General features: G+C 37.9%; 1 protein-coding gene across 4 annotated transcripts in view; it reads right to left on the reverse strand.

Annotated features, from left to right (window-relative positions):
* SLC22A15 (solute carrier family 22 member 15) overlaps window positions 1–17,130 on the reverse strand; it is a 141,933-nt gene that overhangs the window by 66,179 nt on the left and 58,624 nt on the right. For all 4 annotated transcript variants that reach the window (XR_005215266.1, XM_037826287.1, XM_037826288.1 and 1 more), the window contains 3 exons: window positions 14,855–14,987; window positions 14,073–14,237; window positions 1,548–1,677 (listed from right to left, as the gene is read on the reverse strand). Coding sequence is in view for 3 of the 4 variants with exons in the window: in XM_037826287.1 (XP_037682215.1) it covers window positions 1,548–1,677; window positions 14,073–14,237; window positions 14,855–14,987 (428 nt within the window). In the remaining variant the exon portion in view is untranslated. The remainder of the gene's footprint in view (window positions 1–1,547; window positions 1,678–14,072; window positions 14,238–14,854; window positions 14,988–17,130) is intronic.

Raw genomic sequence — 17,130 nt, forward strand, 5'->3', positions numbered from 1 at the left:
CAGACACAGCATGAGGAGGAGGCATGGAAGTAGGAAATGTTTATTTTTCTACATAATGTGCACTCTGGGCACAACCAGCAGCTTAGTTTGCCTGGAGCATAGGGTATGTGAATGGGACAGTAGGAAACCAGGAAAGATAAACTGGAGACAGACTGGGGGAAGCCTCACGTCCCAGGCTTAATGGACTAAGTATATATTTAAGTTTTATGTGTTTCTTTTCTCTCTCTGTTTTCTATTTTTCATGGCCTGAATTCATTTGCCAGTGAGAGTAGAAGTTCCCACCTAGCACTCAGCAGTAACAAACTAAGACTATACATTCAGGAAAAGAAAAGCAGAATGGCTTGGATCATCCCTTAAAGACACACGATTATCAGAGGAGAGATGAGAACTAGAATGAATGGACAAGTATGAGATTTATTAAATATTTCTAAAGAAAATTCATTTATTCAATGTTATTTACATGAATGCTTATTAATGCAAGGAACTATACCAGGTATCCTTACATTATATCAAAAAATTTACAATATACAAGCTAATGAAATCTTGTTAGTGTCCTTTCTAATAAAATTATCTCATTACAATTCCCATAACTAAATTCATTTAATAAATTTTGGTTTTTTTATACAGGCTATTTACACTGTATTCATTTCTGCACTAACAATTAATTTCTTTGCTTTCAAAGATAGTATGCAAACAAATTTCAGTTCAGTCTCTCACCAAATCTCAATTTGTAGACTCTGAAATAAGAGCTACTAAATTAAAGAGCTATCTGAATTAAAATGCCACTACAAGTATCCCTCACTTTATGGCATAGAAGAAAGTTGGTAACATTGGCTGAAGATTTTATTTATCCCAAAGATTTTAATGAGTAAAATTAGATAGAGGGTGGATACCTCAGGGGAGAAAACTCTTCATAAGCCCTATTAGAAACTTCAGGTGAGATGGGCCTAAGTTGGGGGCTTACTTTGGAGCATGAGGGTATTTTAGAGCACCACAGTGCAATCACTTGGGTGAGTCTTTTGTAGAGTCCTGTCCTGCCCAGAGAATCGCCCCTTTACTGCTTTGAGACCATGCATTCCAAGGATTTCTCCCATGTCTGAGACTCTCCCAGAGAGCACCTTGAGAGGCCCTGAAATGATAGTCTTCTACAGGATGAATCATTGTTACTATATAGTCAATGTGAATATACCGCTCTACACTATCACTCCTCAGTTGCATACCTAGCACATGATTTGATCCAGCCTGAAGATATTTAAGCTTGAGGCTTTAGGTTAAAAAAGAAATAGGTTCTTTATGTCAACAATTTGAAGGTTAAAGGCAGTCTACTGAGAGGTTACTTTAAACAAGGGATACCTGCATTTTGAATTAAATATGCATCTCCTCTTCCCAGGAGCTGCAAAGCATTGGAGCACTTGCAGAATTTAGTTCTTCACCAAAGTCAGTTCAGGCAAGCTCCTGAAAGGGAATAATGCTGCTCATTGACCCGCATCCTCTTAAATCATTCCTTCTGCTTATTACATTCAAACTCTAAAAGGGAAAGTACTTACAAAGATAAGAAAAAGACCGCTGTTCCCTGCAGGTTAACCATAATAGCAAGCGTCCTCCAGGAGCGGATAAAGTATCCTAACAGGGCATACTGGGCGATGCCAACTGCAAAGAAGAGGCCTCCGATCGATCCTAATTCAGGAAAAAAAGAACTGTTACTGGAGAAAGGACCAGTAGGACTATTTCCAACCCCAAGTCACAGAGTCATCTCCTTCCTCGTAAGATGTCAGCCCTACACTGTCAAGTATGAAGGGCAGAGCAGAAAAGAAAAATCCTACATGAATATCAAGCATCAGATAATAAACCTAGAAGATAGGCCAGCAAAGTGGCAAAATGGAAGAACAACAAATCAAAAATACAAATCACATTTGGACACAATGAATTTTATGGGTCTGCTCAAATGCTTTCTGCACTGAATGTTGTACTGGCATCTGCCTGAATCTGTGACTAAGGCATGGAAATATTTTTGCCATATGGGAAGATAGGGATTTTAGGTCATAAGGTTATTAGAATACTGGAATTTCATCTTCATCAGAGAGGCTGTCCCTGAAGTCCCTATTTTAAATTACAACTTACTTCCCAAAGCTCTTTATCACCTTCCTCTACTTAATTAATCACCATTGGATGTATGATATTTTATACTTATTTGCTTCTTCTATGGCTTTCCAAATAAAATACGAGCTCTATGACACACGCCTTTTAGGCAGCACACTGATGGGAAAAAATCAAACATGGAACTGTAAAGAATCCTGTTTTTTGAAATGAATACCAGGATGGGTTTTAAACCCCACCAACTTGTCCAATATACTTGCAAATTCTATACCTCTGATGTACTTTCTATAACTGCTATTATCACTACTGGTAGTAATAACAACCACTATTTATTAGGCATTAAATGTTTTCCATACATTTTCCCACGAAATAGCATATTAGTCATACACTGAATTGAGGAAATTGCTCAGAGAGGTTAAGTGAAGCTGTCTAAGTATGTACAGTTTCATGTGTCAGGGCCAGGCCTCGACCCAGGTCTGTCTGATTGGAGAGCTTGTCTCTGCACCGTTCTGCTCTCATATCTCCCTTCTATGGAAAGGCGATTTCTGTGGGCATCCCACAGAAACAGAACTTTGTTGATCTTGTCACAAAAATGTTCTACAATAAACAATCCTGAAAAGCAAATGTTTCCTTTGACTCTTGTCCACAGATTATCACTCTGTAACAAGAGATAATGATTTGTATTCGGTTTGCCCTACAGTTGGGAAAACCAGGAAAACAGGGAGCCATAAGAGAGCCGAAGTGATAGCTTAGGGATGCTCTTTTCAGAACCTCAACAGAGTATGTGGTCCAATAAATAAGGGAATGGTGAGTGTGATTTCTCTGAAAGTTTAAGGTAACCAACAGCCATGATGTATTCATTACAGTATATCAAATAGTACCTGGCTTCCAAAAACAGGGCTTCTTGTCAGTGGTCAGAATAATTCTGCATACTGGGTATCCAATGACAACAACGTAGGTAAAAAGAAGAGAGCCCAGAGTTCTGACCTGAGTTATGCCACATGCTACTGGGTAACCTTGGGCAAATCACTAATGTCTTTAAGCCTCGATTTCTTCATTTGTGAAACAGAAATAATATCTACCTCAAAGGGTAGCTGTTGGTTTCAGATGAAATAATACATGTTATAAAATATTATTATATTGTCTTACTGTAATAAAAATATAGCGCTGTAATTCCATTAATATTCCAAAAAAAGCCACCTGGAAGCCTCCTCCTGTGGTAAGTATTTATTACAGAATTTTGTCTGTCTAGCTTTCCTTTCTACTTCCAGGAATGACCTGCTACTCCTTTAGAGAACCCACTGCCCCTCATTTCATCCCTGTTGTTCAAGTAGGTGGGGGTTGCTAACCATAGTTCCCAGTTGGGCTGATAAGAGCTCTTACTCACGAATTTAAACGAATTTAAACTGGATTTGGTGGTGAAACCCAACAGCTGCTGGGCCAAGTCCCTGCCTGAGTAGAGGAAGCTTCTCGGAGGGGATGGGGAGCAAAGATGAGAAGCATTTGACTTCCTGGCTCTGGGCATCTCTGAGCCTAGCTCTTCTGAAGTTTGGTTATAATTATAATAGATTTTCTTATACATAAGCTTGTTAGAGCTCTCTGTCACTTACAATCAGGAAGACTTGGTCATGATGGATGAGTCTAGTTTGATGTGGCAATGACATTATCATAGACAAAGCTCCCATAAGACTATGTAGAGTTTATGTGGAAAGAAGGAAATGGTTTTTATTTGAGGGGCCAATAAACATTCATGTCAAATATACACCAGGAATCTACACAAAAATGCCTGGAAATGACAACAGGGATAAGGTATAGAAATGCAGATGTAATAAGACTCTAGGTTAACTGGTTAAAAACAATAATAAATGAACTTTTCTAATCACCACTTTTGCATATTATAATTCTGGAGTACTACAGGTGGTTTTTAACTATTTATGGACCTTAGGTTATTTATACCTCTTTTTCAGATTTCTTTTCTGCTTATTTTTAATTTCAAGCCTGCAATTCCTGCTTAGTTTGGACTAGAAAAAGCTAAATTTCAACAGGGTTGGAAAACAGTATATAAGTTACAATTTCATTTTTGTACATAGCACCACAATCCACCCAGTTTTCCAACACAAGCCAAGAAATCTTGATTCCTCTTTCTTTTTCCATTTTTGCTGATCCTTTAGCAAGTCATGTTCTCACCAAAATCCAGGTCTAATGCACCCTCTTCCCTCCATCTCTCCCTTATTCCCCTAGATTTCACATGACCAACCATAAGACCATACTAAATGATTTCTCCATTTTCATACTTGCTCTACTAGGATCTGTTCTCCACACAACTACCAGAGTAATCTTTCCATAAGTAAGACTGTATCACTCCTCTATTTAATACTCCCCACTCACTTTCCATTATATTTTGAATAAAAAAACAAATTCCTCATTCAGCCTATCACCAGCCCTACATCAGCTGGTCCCTCCCAACCCTATCTCACTTCCCTCTCTCCCTAACCCTATGCTGTAGTCAAGGGCACTCTTTCAAGTCCTCAAAGAATATAAGGTTATTCCTGCCTCAGTGATTTGGTCCTTGTGATTCCATCTGACTGGAATTTTTCTCCCCAAATTTCACATGCCTGGGCTTTTCTCATCATTCACATCTCAGATCAAACACCTATAGAGATTTTCTCTAACTATCCTTACTAATGTAACTAACACCCACCACCTCCTCCTGGATTACCACATGGCCCATTACCATGCTTAACTTTCTTCATTGTACTTACAATTTTCTGAAGTTATCACATACATATTTATGTGTTTATTTTCTCTCTCTCCTAATTAAAAGATGAGCCTCATGAGAGCAAGGATCTTGCCCCACCTACCCACCTTTGTCCACTCTTGTCACAGGTGCCTAAAACAGTCCTGTACATGATAGAATCTGTTCAATAAATGAATTTTGTGGAATAGGTATGTGAAGGAAAAGCTCTTGGAGGACATAAAACAAGATGCCAACTGTGATTGTCTCCAGATGGGTAGGATTGCATGTGTTCTTTATGGATGACTTCTATATATTTCTTGATTTTTTTTTATAATAAGCATCAATTCTTTTTGTAATTAGAAAATATTTATATTTTAAAACAAGTAACAAAAAAGAATTTTGCATAGTTTTAGTTTTTTCTAAAATTCTCAATGATTTTCAATTATCCTCATTCTTCCTGTTAAGTAACATACTACAAATTGGTCAAAATGGATATTTCCAGTTTGTACTTGTGCTTTTTTATATATACTGTAATTGTGAAACTCTGGAGACCAGTAGAACACTGTGCAGCATCCAGGGAAGAGCAGGAGGAAGAGGCTGGTAAACTGTGGTGCCTCTGTGTGGCAGTTACTGTCATCCACTCCCATGCTCATGGCCAAGTGCAAGGGATGTGGCCCCCGGCAAAATTTGCTAGTTCCACTGACGGACATAAAAAACCTATTTCCCCAAGATCCAGGGTAGGGGGGTAGGGGGAGCCCAGTACAATCACAGATTACTGCATTTAATAAAAAATTAATTTATTTTTTATTAAAGAAGTTGTGGTTTTACAGAACAATCATGCATAAAATACAGGATTCCCACCAATACCTTGCATTTGTTACAACTGATGATAGCACATTTTAATAATTGTTCAATTAACTAAAATCCATGGATTAACTCAGGGTTCACTGTGTAGTTCCGTGGATTTTTAAAAAAATTTTATCCTGTTATCATATATACAATCTAATGTTTCTCCTCTTAATCATATTCAGATACATATTTCAGTGCTATTGTGTTCATGATGTTGTGCCACCACCACCAGCAGCCATTAGTAGAATATTTCCAGCATTCCAAATAAGAATCCTGTACATTTTAAGCCTTAACTTCCCATTCCCTATCCCCTTCCACCCTGTTCCCTGGGAAGCTATATTCCAGATTCTGACTCTATGAGTTTGCTTATTCTAATTGTTTCAAACCAGTGAGATCATACAATATTTGTCCCTTTGTATCTGGCTTATTTCACTCCACATGATGTTTTCAAGGTTTATCCATATTGTCGCATGTATCAGAACTTCATCTATTTTATGGCTGAATAATATTCTGTTGTATGTATATTCCATATTTTATTTAGCCATTCATTGGTTGATGGACACTTGGATTGCTTCCATTTGTTGGTAACTGTGAATAATGTTGTTAAGAACATCAGTGTGCAAATATCTGTTTGAGTCCCTGCTTTCAATTCTTTTGGTTACATACCTGGTAGTGAAACTGATGGGTCATATGGTCATTCTATACTTACCTTTCTGAGGAACCACCAAACTGTCTTCCACAGTGGCTGCACCATTTTCCATTGCCGCCAGCAATGAATGAGTGCTCTTTTCCTCCACATCCTCTCTAACACTTATTTTCAGTTTTTGTAATAGTAGCCATTCTAATGGGTATGAAATGGTATCTCACTGCGGTTTTGATTTCCATTTCCCTGATGGCTAATGATACTGACTATGTCTTCATATGTTCCTTTACTATTTGTATTTCTTCTTTAGAGAGATGTCTATTCAAGTCTTCTGCCCATTTTTGGGGTTACTGCTATTGGGCTATTTGTCTTTTTGTTATTAAGTTGAAGAATTTCTTTATATATTCTGAACACTAAACCTTTATTGGATATGTGGTTTCCAAATATTTTCTCCCATTGTGTAGGTTGTAGTTTTACTTTCAGGATCAAGTCCTTTGAGGAACAAAAATTTCTAATTTTCAAGATGTCTCATTTATCTATTTTTTCTTGTGTTGCTTGTGTTTTGGGTGTAAAGTCTAAGAAATATTGCCCAACACAAGGTCCTGAAGATAATTCCCTACATTTTCTTCTAGGAGTTTGATACTTCTAGCTCTTATAAGATCTTTGATCCAATACAAGATGAGTTTTGAATATGGTGTGAGGTAGGGGTCCTCCTTTTCTTCTGCAAATGGAGATCCAGGTTTCCCACCACTATTTGTTGAAGAGACTATTTTCTCCCAATTGAGTGGTCTTTGCCACCTTGTCAAAAATCAGTTGGCCATAAATGTGAGGGTTGATTTCGGAGCTATCAATTCTATTCCATTTGTTTATATGTCTGTCCTTAAGCCAGGACCATGCTGTTTTGATTATCGTGGCTTTGTAAAAAGTTTTAAGATCGGGAAGTGTGAACCCTCCAACTTCATTCCTTCTTTTTCAAGATGGCTTTAGCCATTTGGTAACCCTTACCCTTCCATATAAATTTGATGATTGGCTTTTCCATTTCTGCAAAGAAGGCTGTTGACATTTTGATTGGGATTTCACTGAATCTATAGATTGATTTAAGTAGTATTGACATCTTAGTGATATTTAGTCTTCTAGTCTATGAACACAGAATATCCTTCCATTTATTTAGGTCTTCTTTGATTTATTTTAGCAACGTTTTATAGTTTTCTGTGTACAAGTCCTTTACATCTTTGGTTAGATTTATCCTAGATACTTGATTCCTTTAGTTGCTATTGCAAATGGAATTTTATTCTTGATTTCTTCTTCCAATTGTTTATTGCTTATGTATAGAAACATTACTGATTTTGGGGTATTGATCTTGTACCCCACCACTTTGCGGAATTTGTTTTTTAGCTCTAGGAGCTCTGTTATTTTCTGTATACATTATAATATAATCTGCAAACAGGGAAAGTTTTACTCCTTTCTTTCCAATATGGATACCTTTTATTTCTTTCTCTTGCCTGATTGCTCTGGTAAGAATTTCCAGTACAATGTTGAATACCAGTAGTGACAGTAGGCTTTCTTGTCTTGTTACTGATCTCAGAGGGAAAGCTTTCAGTCTGTCGCCATTAAGTAGGATGTTAGCTGTGGGCTTTTCATATATGCTTTTAAGCACATTGGGGAAGCTTCTTCTTATTCCTAATATTCTAAGTGTTTTTATCAGGAAAGGATGCTGCATTTTGTCAAATGCCTTTTCTGCCCAATTGAGATGATCATGTGTTTTTTTTTCTTCATTCTGTTAATGAAATGTATCACATTAATTGATTTTTTATGTTGCACCAACCTTGCATGTCAGTGATAAATCCCATTTGATCATGGCATAAAATTATTTTAATATGCTATTGGATTCAGTTTGCTAATGTTTTGTTGGGGATTTTTTGCATCAACATTCATAAGAGATATTGTTCTGTAATTTTCTTTATCTGGCTTGGGAATGATGATGATGTTGGCCTTGTAGAATGAGGTAGGGAGTGTTCCCTCCTCTCCATGTTTTGGGAGGAATTTGAGTAGAACTGGAATTAAGTCTTCATAGAATGTTTGGTAAAAATTACCTGCAAAGCCATATGATCCTGTGCTTTTCTTTGTCAGGAGGTTTTTGATTAATAATTTAATCTCTTTACTAGGAATTGGTTTGTTGAGATCTTCTCTTTCTTCTTGAAGCAGTGTAGGTATAGTTTGTGTGTTTCTAACTGTCTTTCCTTTTTGTCTAGGTTATCTAATTTATTGGCATACAGTTGTTCTTATTATCCGCTTATGTTTCCTCTTATTTCAGTAGGGTTGGTAGTAATTCCCTCTTTTTCATTTCTGATTTTTGTTATTTGTACCATCTCTCTTTTTAATTTGTCAGTCTTGCTAAAGGTTTGTCGATTTTATTGATTTTTTCAAAGAAATATTTTTTTGTTTTGTTGATTCTATTTTTTTTTTTTATTTATCTACACTCTAATCTCTGTTATTCCTCCTTCTGCTCACTTTGGGTTTTGTTAGCTCGTCTTTTTCTAGTCCTTTCAGTATTGAGGTTAGTTCTCTGGTTTGAAGTCTTTCTTCATTTAAAATTTTAAGCATTTAGGGCTATAAATTTCCTTCTCAGTACTGCCTTTGCTACATCCCATTATGTTTTGGTATATTATATTTTCATTTTCATTTACCTCAAAGTATTTCTTAATTTTGCTTCTGATTTCTTCATTAACCCATTGGTTGTTTAAGTATATGTTGTTTAATTTCCACATATTTATTAATTTTCCATTTCTCCCTGTTTTTATAGCTTTATTCTGTTGTGGTTGGAGAATATACATTGCATGATTTCAATATTTTTAAACTTATTCAGACTTGTTTTATGACCCAACATACGGTCTTTCCTGGAGAATGATCTCTATGTACTCGAGAGGAATGTTTATTCTGTTTCTGTTGGGTGCAGTGTTCTATATATATCTGTCACGTCTAGTTGGTTTAGCGTATCATTCAAGTCCTGTACTTCCTTACTGATCTTATGACTAGATGTTCTAGCCATTATTTGAGATTGGTGTGTTCAAAGTCTCCTATTATTAGGGAACTGTTGGTTTGATGGGCTGAGCCCTCTACCACAGGATTTGCCTTTAGGAAGACTGTTGCTGCAAAGGAGAGGCTAGGCCTGCCTATAATTGTGCCTAAGAGCCTCCTCCCGAATGCCTTTTTGTTGCTCAGATGTGGCCCTCTCTTTCTAGCTAAGTCAACTTGAAAGGTGAAATCACTGCCCTCCCCCCCTACATGGGATCAGACACCCAGGGGAGTGAATCTCCCTGGCAACGTGGAATATGACTCCTGGAGAGGAATGTAGTAGACCCGGCATCGTGGGATGGAGAACATCTTCTTGACCAAAAGGGGGAAGTGAAAGGAAATGAAATAAGCTTCAGTAGCAGAGAGATTCCAAAAGGAGCCGAGAGGTCACTCTGGTGGGCACTCTTATGCACAGTATAGACAACCCTTTTTAGGTGCTAATGAATTGGGGTAGCTGGCGGTAGATACCTGAAACTATCAAACTACAACCCAGAACCCATGAATCTTGAAGATGATTGTATAAAAATGTAGCTTAGGGGGTGACAATGGGATTAGGAAAGCCGTAAGGACCACACTCCCCTTTGTCTCATTTATGGATGGATGAGTAGAAAAATAGGGGAAGGAAACAAACAAACAGACAAAGGCACCCAGTGTTCTTTTTTACTTTAATTGCTCTTTTTCACTTTAATTATTCTTCTTGTTATTTTTGTGTGTGTGGTAATGAAGGTGTCAGGGATTGATTGTGGTGATGAATGTACAACTATGTAATGGTACTGTGAACAATAGAACGTACGATTTGTTTTGTGTGACTGCGTGGTATGTGAATATATCTCAATAAAATGAATATAAAAAAAACAAGCTCATTGATGATAATGACACTGAAAAAGAAAGTTTTGAAATTCTGTTCCATCAGCACTCTGAGCATGGGAATGGACTGATCTAGGTTGAGTACTTGTCTGGCAGGTGCAGTTCTAGGGAAAAGAAGAGTTGGTGGTATTGGAAAGAGAATTGGTTGATATTGATTCCCAAAAACTAAACTGCAAAGACAAGTAAATAAAGTTGGTAAGGATTAAAAAAGGTGGACAATGAATGAGAGACACCTATGGTAGAAAAGAAAATGTATAATATAAGAAAGAGAGAAGGTTTGTTGGAAGAATAAAAAAAAAAAGTCTCCTATTATTAATGTAGAACTGTCAATTTCTCCCTTCAAATCTCTCAGTATTTGCTTCATATACTTTGGGGCTCTGCTGTTCAGTGCATATATATTTAAAATTATTTTATCTTCCTGTTGAATTGCCCCCTTTATTAGTGTATAATGACCATCTTTATCCCTCTGTTTTTGACTTAAAATCTATTTTATCTGATATTAGTATAGTCACCCCAGCTCTCTTTTGGTTACTACTTCCATGGTAGATTTTTCCCCATCCTTTCTCTCTCAACCTACTTGTATCTTTGACTTTAAAGTGAGTCTCTTGCACACAGAACACATAGTTGGGTCATGCGTTTTTATATATTCTGCCAATCTTGGCCTATTAACTGGAGAGTTCAATCCATTTACATTTAATAGTCACTACTGATAATACAGGACTTTCTTCTGCCATTTTGCTATTTAGCCTTTGTAAGTCATACCTTTTTTGTTCTTCACTTCCATTAATACCTACTTTTATATTTATTTGCTTTTTGGTGTTGTACCATGTTGAGTGCCTTCTTACTTCTATCTGGATATAATTTCCACCTATTTTCCTCTGTGGTTACCATGGGATTAAAATTTAACATCCTAAATATATAAAATCTTACTTAGTTTCATACCAACTTAACTTCAATAGCATGCACATATATTTTTTCTATACTCCTCTGTACTCCCATCATTTTTTTTTGTACTTCTTACCACTTACATCTTTGTACACTGAATGTCCAAAAACCTAGATTTATCATTACTTTTTATGCATTTGCAGTTTAGCACCTGTAGGAAGTAAGAAGTGGAGTTACATACCAAACAATACAATACAATAATACTGGCATTTATAATTACCCAAATGGTTATCTTTACCACAGGTCTTTCCTTCTTTATGCTACTTTGAAGCACTGTCTAGCGTTCTTTCCTTTCAGTCTGAAGAACTCCCTTTAGCATTTCTTGTAGGGCTGGTCTAGTGGTGAGGAACTCCCTCAGCTTTTGTTTATCTGAGAGTGTTTTAATCTCTCCTCATTTTTGAAAGAGAGTCTCAAATATAAAATTCTTGGCTGGCAGTTGTTTTCCTTCAGCACTTTAAGTATTTTAACTCACTAACCTCTTGCCTCCACAGTTTCTGATGAAAAAGTGGCACTCAATCTAACTGGGCTCCCTTGTGTTTAAAACATTGCTTTTCTCTTGCAGCTTTCCATGTCCTTTGCATTTGATAGTGTAATCAGCATATGACACAGTGTATTTTCTTCACTGATCCCTGTTTGGTGTTCTCTGAGCTTCTTGGGTGTGCATATTCATGTCTATTGCTAAATTTGGGAAGTACTCTGTCATTACGTCTTTGACTATTCCTTCTGTCCCCTTCTCTCTTTCTTCTCCTTCTGAGACTCCCACAATGTATACACTGGTGCACTTGATGGTGTCCCATAGCTGTCTTAGGCTATTTTTGCTTTTAGTATATTTTTTTTCCCTGCTCCTCAGCCTGACTCAATTTAAGTGTCTTGTCTCTAAGTTCATTGATTCTTTCTTCTACCAGTTCCAATCTGTTCTTGAAATCCTCCTGGGCATTTTTCATTTCAGTTATTGTGGTCTTCAACTACAGCAGCTCTGCCTGGTTCCTTTTTAAAATTTCCATGTCTTTACTAAGACTCTCATATTGATCATTCACTGTTTTCCTGATATCCTTTAGTTCTTTCTCTGTACTGTCCTTCATGTCCTTGAGCATTTTTAAGATTTTTTTTTAAAGGCTTTGTTCGGTATGTCTACACTCTCATCTTCTTCATTGGTGTTTTCTCTATTTTTATCTTCTTCCTTTGGGTGGACCACCATTTCCTGTTTCTTTGTTTTGTACTCTTTAGTTGTACAATGTACATTTTAATATTTTTAAATGTTAACTCTGGGATTTACTCCCTTGGATGTCTGTTTCTTGGTTTTTTAACTAGCTGGTGATAAGACAGATTTTCTTGAGCTTCAGCCCTCCTGTCAGGAAGGTCTGCCCAAGGTGAATGCAGTGTCAGGCTTTTCCCTGTCTTTCTGGGCTTGTCCTGTCCTGGGCTTTTGCTTGTTAGTTCTTTTGGTGTTCCCCTGCTTACAAAAGTTTGGTTGTCTCCTCGGTTTCCCAGGGGACAGAGTTACCTTTCCCAGGTATTTCTGTTGGCAGGCCTTGGTCCCAGAGTGTCTGCCTCTATAGTTTTCATACTTCTTTTATTATCTCATACTGCTTTTGCCTGGGAGGAAAATTCTGGGAAGAGGGTCACCCTGCAGAGGTCTCTCCCAAGTTAAGTCTTTCCCAGCAAGAACAGGGCTGGGACCCATGAAAGGGGTGCAGACCGGCTCCAAAGTGCTCTAGGGAGAGAGGATCAGGAAGGGTACCAAAAGGTTCTCTAATGGCTCCCCAAAGCTGAGCTTTCCTGGCCTGCCCAGCAAATGCAGCCCTTCAGCCAACTGTCCCCCGAAGCCCTGAGGAAATGCTGCATCTTTAAATTTCCATCGTCTCCACCCCTGTAGAGGGAGGGTTGAAACAATGGCTGCCGCCACCTTCCTCCAGTGCAGGCTGGAACAACAGCTGCCAGGACCCACCAATCCAAATTTGCTATTCAAATGCCATGATCAGCCATCAGCTTTCTCACCCCTGTTCTTGGGGCAGAGGATTTTTCTGTTCCTTTCTGTCCCAGCAGCTAGCCAGGCACTGGCCTCACAGTGACCTGATGCAAGAGTAGGGGATGGCATTGAGAGCTGCTGTGCTGGTGAGAGCAATTTAAAATTCTTTACTGTAATTTATCTGCCTCTTCCTCCTGTTCTTCCCTGGATGCTGTATGGTGTTCTCCTGGCCTCTCGAGTTGTAAAATAGTTGTTTCAGACAGTTCCTGCCTGCTTAACAGTTGTTTTGGTGGGTGCTCCCTACTCCACCATCTTCCCCAGAAGTCCGTCCAAATAACCTTTTAAAATAATTTATTTTCCTACATATGTAGTGCTTGAGAAGATGACAGAACGGTTTAAAATAATATGGAATATTGCCTCAATTTTGTAAATTAAGAAGCAGTAAAGAAATGTTACAACTGTACTCTCTGCTGACTGGAAGAGAAATTATAAAAACAAAAAGGGCTGTGAACAAGGATTTAATAAAATATAAAGCCCCAAGAAAGAAGCTCCTAGTATTTCTTATTTCAGCACTATTTTTCAGCTCAATGTAAAAAGTGGTTAATGCCCTTCTGAGGAAATCAACACTTTCTACAATAACTGGCAGGTAATCTGTGAGATGGGTGGTGAGCTCACCACCTCTGAGACAGGACCCAGGGGACTCTTTTAACAGGAATATGAATATTATGACTCATTCAAGGCCATTCAGAACAAACTCAGGAAAACAAATCTAACTGTTGGATAGAGTCCTTCAAATCCAAATGCATTTTCAGACTTAGGGTTAAACTGGTTTCCCACAAGGCTTTCTGGAGCTGCTCAACATCTCCACATCTGCATGATTTAAGCAGTACCTGCCAGTGCCCAGTAGGCGGTGCCAACACACTCGTTCAGCAAGACAAAGGCCACCAGTGACATCCCTCCATTCATTATGCCCACCAGGAAGCGAGTTATTGCAAAAAACTCATATGAGGGGGAAAATCCATTTGCAATAGCAAATAAGATGTCAAGAGCAAAACCTAGAAAGAGAGTAACAGTATTCAATTATCCAGAGACAACAGCAATTCATGAAAGCAATAAATAATATTCATTAGTTTGTAAAGATAAACTTTTGTAAATTTAAATTTTCTTGGCTATATTTTTAAAGTAGTTTCTCAAAATCTATAACAAACGACATTTTATTTCTTTGTTACAAATTGATTTCTGTCAATCATACACAGTTTTCAGTTATTCACCATAATGCTGGAAATGGAAAAATCTTGAGTCCTGTAGAACTTATATGAAATGAATCAACTATAAGGAAATGGATCTAGTTATATGTTTAAATATTTGACTGTTCTCCTTAGAAACATGGGATAAATTGGAATTTGGGGGTTTCCAAAAGCATCATCACCTACCAAAAGTTATGGTATAAACATCTGACCTTAACCAGGTGTGCTGGCCATTAAATCATGCTTGGCCAGAAACAACTCTGACTACAGTATGGCCTCTTGCCAGTGTAATAAAAATCAGCTCTGTGTTCACATGGCAATTCCCTGAAATTAACCTTAAGCAAATAATCCCCCTTATTTCGTTGCCTGCAAACCTTAAGGAAATAAGTCTTTTTATTCAGTTCATGAACACTCTAATAGATTACCTGTGAGATAGACTTTTTTCCTTCCAAAGCGATCTGAAAGTTGGCCAAAAGAGATAACTCCCACAAACACACCACTGAAGAAAAAAGAGCTTGCTGCACTGACTTTGTAAGATTTGTTGACAATTAAAAACCACTAGAGGAAGAAAAAACAAGAGAGACATTTAGGTCACAGGAAAAATGAATGGACTGAGTTAGCTATTAAAAAACTAAATGTACAACAAAAATGTGTACATTGGAACGTCTCCACCTCATGACCAGAATTGGGTACAGCATCCATCTTGAACCATGTCCAAGGAAATTTTGGCTTCAGAAACATTAAGTATCATTATTATTATAATGTGTTCCCACAGTACTCTATACATATCTTATAATAGCACTGAACACAATACATAGTCAATAATTGTTACACATAGCTGATTCTGTCCCTCATACTAAATCCCTGTCTCTTTTGACACTAAGGGCTGTGTCCCTTTCATTTCTATTTCCTTGACACCTAACATATTAGTAGGCACATTTGAAGTAATGAATGAATGGTCCTTTTCTCCAACAGGTTAATGGGTTTAAATCTCTTGAGCACTGTATCTTCTATTTTAGGGCAACATATGAACTTAAAGGTAAAGCAACAATCCTCTGCTTAAAACTCCATTATCTAACATCCTATCCAATAATGTGTTAAGGCGATCTTTGGTTATAAAGTTAAAAGTCAACCTTTATCAGAGCTAACCTCAGAGAAGCAACAGAATGCTCAGTTTCCCTTCCTAGTCTGTTTCCCCACAGCCAGTGAAGATGGGTTTACAAAGAATCCCACTGTATCAAGAACCTGGGAAAGACGTCTGGTAGGTAAGTCACAGACACCTGTTAAAAGTGGCCATCCTCCATTACCCCAGACACCTGTTAAAAGTGGCCATCCTCCATTACCCCATCTCCTTTTCTATTGTGCGCCTTTCCACACCCTGGGGAAGATGTTATGTCTAATGAAAAGGTCTGGCCAGACCTTAAACCCGAAAACAGGAACATGCTTTTCAGAAAAAGGAATTCTCAGTGGCAGAGCCCCATCCCCCCCACTCCCTACCTCATCCCGACCCCCCGAGGTGGATAAAAACCAAGCTCAGATAGTATACATTGGTCTCTCTTCTCTGGCACAAAGTGAGGTATGTGGAACTGCCATTCATCAACCCCAACCCGAGCAGTTGGGACCACCCTGGGGGACTGGCTACAATGGGACTTCTTCCCTTGCTCTTTTGGACTCTTTATGCTGTGTAAGTGACAAAAGAAATTATTTGCTCTTCTGGACTCTTTATTCTGTGCAAGAAATAAAGAGATCACTTGCTGAAATCTTCTGTTATGCCCTGAACCCGTGTGTCCAATAACACACTACTGCAGCAACTCACTCCATAACACCCTTCTTGTCCCTTTTCCACGGTTCAGACCGTTCCTTTCCCCGTGCTTTGGCAACCAGTCATTAGGGCTCAAAACAGATCCAATTTCTTGCCTTGCCTTGTTTTTCTCCTGTAAGACTGGACTGATAAAGATATTGATTACTACTGGACATCCCTATGTAAAAAAAGACTCAGGGATTGAGAAATTGATAAGGATAATGCCCAGTCACTAATGCTGGGCCTTACTTTTGAAGTCTCCCATTCTTCACATACAATTCTTTTTAAAAATACTAATATATATATATATGAATGAATGAAGGGATCTATTTTAACAAATAGGCTTAAGCTATTGCAAGTGGTGGCAAGTCTGAAATCTGTAGAGCGGGCTGGCAGCTCAGAATCTCATGCAGGACTTGTATACTGCAGTCTTGAGGCTGAACTTCTTTTCTGGGAAATCCCACGTTTTTCTCTTACGGCCTTCAACCTGGTAAGCCTTACCTTCAGGTATCGATTTATACAACCTTACTTAGTCATTCTATAAATCATAGGAGAATAATGGAAGAAATGTTAAATCTAGGAATTCTGGATTCAGCATAACCTAGATTCTATTTCTGGCTCTACCTTTCTCAAGCTGTAAGACAGAGGGTAACTTAACCTCTCTAACTCTCAGTCCCAACCGTCAAATGGGAATGATAATAATCCCACGTTTATAACATTGCAGTGAAGATTAAATAAGATAAAATATTTATCACAGTGTGTAGCACATAGTCAAGACTCACTAAAGTTATCTATAATTGGTCCTGGCACATGTGAAAGCATTTTTCAAAATATATTTTTATTGTGATAACACACACAACTCAAAATTTCTGATTTTATCCACTTTCAAGTGTATAATTC

The sequence above is a fragment of the Choloepus didactylus genome, chromosome 2, assembly GCF_015220235.1.
Source record: "Choloepus didactylus isolate mChoDid1 chromosome 2, mChoDid1.pri, whole genome shotgun sequence".
Lineage (NCBI taxonomy): Eukaryota > Metazoa > Chordata > Mammalia > Pilosa > Megalonychidae > Choloepus > Choloepus didactylus.